The sequence below is a fragment of the Halyomorpha halys genome, unplaced genomic scaffold (assembly GCF_000696795.3).
Source record: "Halyomorpha halys isolate HHAL.00 unplaced genomic scaffold, Hhal_1.1 Scaffold341.1, whole genome shotgun sequence".
Classification (NCBI taxonomy): domain Eukaryota; kingdom Metazoa; phylum Arthropoda; class Insecta; order Hemiptera; family Pentatomidae; genus Halyomorpha; species Halyomorpha halys.
The window spans coordinates 200,396-203,743 of NW_027105523.1; the positions used below are offsets into that span (position 1 = coordinate 200,396).

A 3,348-nucleotide genomic window follows, 5' to 3' on the forward strand; every position below is an offset into this window, starting at 1 on the left:
AGAGCAGAGCTCAAGAGATCCCAGCGCATCCCTCTCGCCGCATCACTGGTAATGAGCCAGTGGAGGCTGAGCAAGTGCGCTAATAAATTAAATTAAATCTGTACCACTACAACCGATGTAGGGTTCAGTACTTTTTAAGGAAGTACTGTCACTAGACCAACGGTTGTGCAGAGAGGTGATTTGGTCAAAATCAAGCTGGTCCTTCAGATTTATTCCCAATTTAGGGTACCCACTTAATATGGCTGGGTGAGGAAGGCTCCCGAATCCACAGAGTTGGCTCACGGCTACAGTGTAGAAGAAAACAATTTTCTGCCCAGCTGGATTCGAACTCAGGTCCTTAGTAGCCACGGATCTTACCCCGCGGCTACCCGCACTCCCTTTACTTGAAATAGTTAATCATATCATAAATTACATTACGTACTTGTTTTATAGTAATTAGTTGAAGAAAATATTTTTCTAAAAAAACAAACGTTATTTTTTTTATTGTATGACATGGCTAAGCAAAGAATAAAGTTGCGAAACGTCACCTAATAAAGTTTTATTATTGAAGTTAACTATAATTGAAGTTAATTATAATTGAAACTTTTTTTAGGTTAGCTACCGAAATGTATACGGTATCCGACTTTAATGGTTTCGTCATGACATCATGTATTTATTTCATGTTGTCTATTTGATATTATTACATACTTTCGTGTATCTTTACACTCTTCAAAAAGTAAAAGCTTTATCTTAATTACCAGATTTTTTCTAGCTGACTCCACTCTAGTTGTAGAATTCCTAATCTAATAGAACAAATCAAAATAATGAGATCCATATAGATGGTAATAAAGTTGATAGAAGCATAGTTCCATAATGGCAAGTTCATATTCCTCTCATGTGTTAAAGGATACTCCGGAACGTCCAACACAAGCTTCTAAACAAACACTAACCAATACGCCAACCTTTGCACATTCTCCACTCAGCTAACTGGCAAGCTGTATTATAGATTTGCCGTCGGCGTGGAGCCAGTTAAAAAGAACTTTTTTTTAACCTTGTACAATGCATTCACTAGTAGAATGAACTATCTTGCTGTTGCAGATGCTGAAATGGATGGTGATGCTGACAGCTGTCGTGAGCTTGAGGGGGCAAGGGCTGGAACCCGGACCACAGCCTGGAGAGAGCCGGTCGCAAGAAGACAGGAACCAGATCAGAAGGAACCTTCCGTACCCCTTGGCGTCCCAGGGTCTGGGAGGTGGACCCCAACCTGGGGAGGGCGTGCAGCAAGCGGACAAAAAGCAAGTCAGGAGGAACCTCCCCTACCCCTTCATACCGATCTACATACCTTACCAGCAGGTCAGTAAGTCTGTATCTTATTGTTATTATCGAACTGTTCGGAGTTTAACTATGCTTTCCGTTCATCATTCTAAAGATGTCAGCATCTAGAAATGTCAACTTCAATAGTTTCGGAAATTCATTTTTTGTTACCTCAATGCTAAAGATACTAATGACCACCGAACCTCTACAGGTAGTTGAGGTGCATCATGTGGTGATGCTGCAACCTCCAACCTGCCTGCCTGGTGGATCCCAAGTACCGTCCTACATCTCTCCACAACCCGGGTATCCAGCACCGCAACCTGGATTCCCTCAGCCTCCAGCACAGCAACCTGGATTCCCTCAGCCTCCAGCACAGCAACCTGGATTCCCTCAGCCTCCAGCACAGCAACCTGGATTCCCTCAGCCTCCTGTGACAGAGGGCCCTTCCACTCCAGGTATCTTCGACAGGATGAACGGCAAGATCAACGATACCATTCCCCAGAGGCCCTCCAGATGTGTCTGGGCCATCGTCGCGTGCTGTTCACCGGACTCCAACGCCATCAGGTGAGGAGGGTTATAATTTATATGTAAATTCTTATTTTATTTTAAGTACATTAATTCGAATCCACAGTCTACCACTTGCAATAAACTAAAAAGTACTACAAACATATATATATATTAAAAAAAGGAACTTCTTTTTCAGTTTTAAAAGTTAAAAAAAAAAAAAAAAAATGTTATTATGACGAAGTAGTTTCAGTTTCGTAAGATTTTTCTTTTGTTCACACACCACTTTGCGTGGTTTGCTTATTTGGATTTTGGGGACCTCAAGACATATATCTAAATGCATTAATCTGGGCTTAAGTCATCGAGATAAAGTTGGAACTATTCATGATCTTTAGTTTAACATGTTAAATGGAAAAACTTATGTTAAATAGTGGAATATATCCTTCTTTTACCATGTTAAAACGATATAACATATAACATGGTTGAGAGTCTGTTACTAGGTGTGTTAAATGCAGAATAACGTCTCGCAACAGACAACTTCAGCTCATCATTTTGTTTTTGTGTTACGTCACTTGCTCGTAGTTTGTTTTTTCTTTTGTTAGTATTGTTTTAAATGTTTTTATAACTAATAAAGCAATGGGTGGCAATAATAATGTGATGACAATTCTCAATTAGCTCATCTTGATTTTCTTCCTCACAAGTTAGAAGATCAACAAGACACTCAGTAGCAAAACTTTCACACAACTTCAACTTTTCACATAATTTAGGCTCGTTATAATAAATTAATTTAATCAAAATTACTTAAGTAAACAATAACATAAAGTTTTGGCAGGAAAGGTTATAAAGCAAGTTCCTCTAAAAATCCGCTTGGAGCTCTTATGCATTTACCATTTAACTGACTTTGAATAGGACTACTGACAATCGTTTACTTATAGCTTTTGCTACCTAACATGGTAAAACATTTTATATTTAACACATCATGAATACCTCTAGTGTAAGTTCATAATTTAATTGATTATTTGTTATAAACAAAGGGGCATCTACTCTTCAGACTTTGGTTTGGAATAAGTAATAACCAATTATTATAACTTGTTATCCAGTCGGTATGTAATGATATTATGGCTTCCTTCCAGGTATTCGTGCTTCGAGCTGCTGGGATGCCCCGGAGCGTTCTGGGGCGTGAACCCGTGCGAGAGCAAGGTAGTGACAGCGGCAGCGAACACCGCACTCAACTACTACATGAGCGGCGGAGAGGAACCTGAAGCCAACATCGTATAATCGACAACGCCTTGCCATTTCGATCGAAAAGATTTCCAAGTTCCTTCTCTCAAAATTATTAACTTATTACGAAATTTCGACAATTTGTTAGTTTGTAAATATCTCTTTTGTCCCAAACTTAGTGCCTATGAGCTTAGACAATGTCCTTTAGATTTAAGTATGTTCAAAAATATTTTGAGTATTTATTTGATGTGAATTAGAATAAGAAAGATTTTTTTATGTAAATTTAATTTAATATGACTCTTTTGTATTAACAAAAAGCGTTTTATTACC

At 38.6% G+C, this 3,348-nt stretch overlaps 1 protein-coding gene across 1 annotated transcript; it reads left to right on the plus strand.

Annotated features, from left to right (window-relative positions):
* Positions 1-1,045: 1,045 nt before the first annotated feature.
* On the plus strand, positions 1,046-3,182 carry LOC106681461 (SR-related and CTD-associated factor 4). Its single transcript, XM_014421785.3, has 3 exons — positions 1,046-1,332; positions 1,505-1,857; positions 2,931-3,182. The coding sequence occupies exons 1-3, from the start codon at positions 1,078-1,080 to the stop codon at positions 3,073-3,075; spliced, it is 753 nt and encodes a 250-aa protein (XP_014277271.1). The 5' UTR covers positions 1,046-1,077; the 3' UTR covers positions 3,076-3,182.
* Positions 3,183-3,348: the final 166 nt, after the last annotated feature.

Bases quoted from the DNA above. Each gene is read 5' to 3' on its own strand.
- LOC106681461 (XM_014421785.3), top strand. From the start codon at position 1,078: ATGCTGAAATGGATGGTGATGCTGACAGCTGTCGTGAGCTTGAGGGGG. The intron at 1,333-1,504 runs GTCAGTAAGTCT...GAACCTCTACAG, and splicing joins TCTACATACCTTACCAGCAG to GTAGTTGAGGTGCATCATGT. The intron at 1,858-2,930 runs GTGAGGAGGGTT...GCTTCCTTCCAG, and splicing joins CCGGACTCCAACGCCATCAG to GTATTCGTGCTTCGAGCTGC.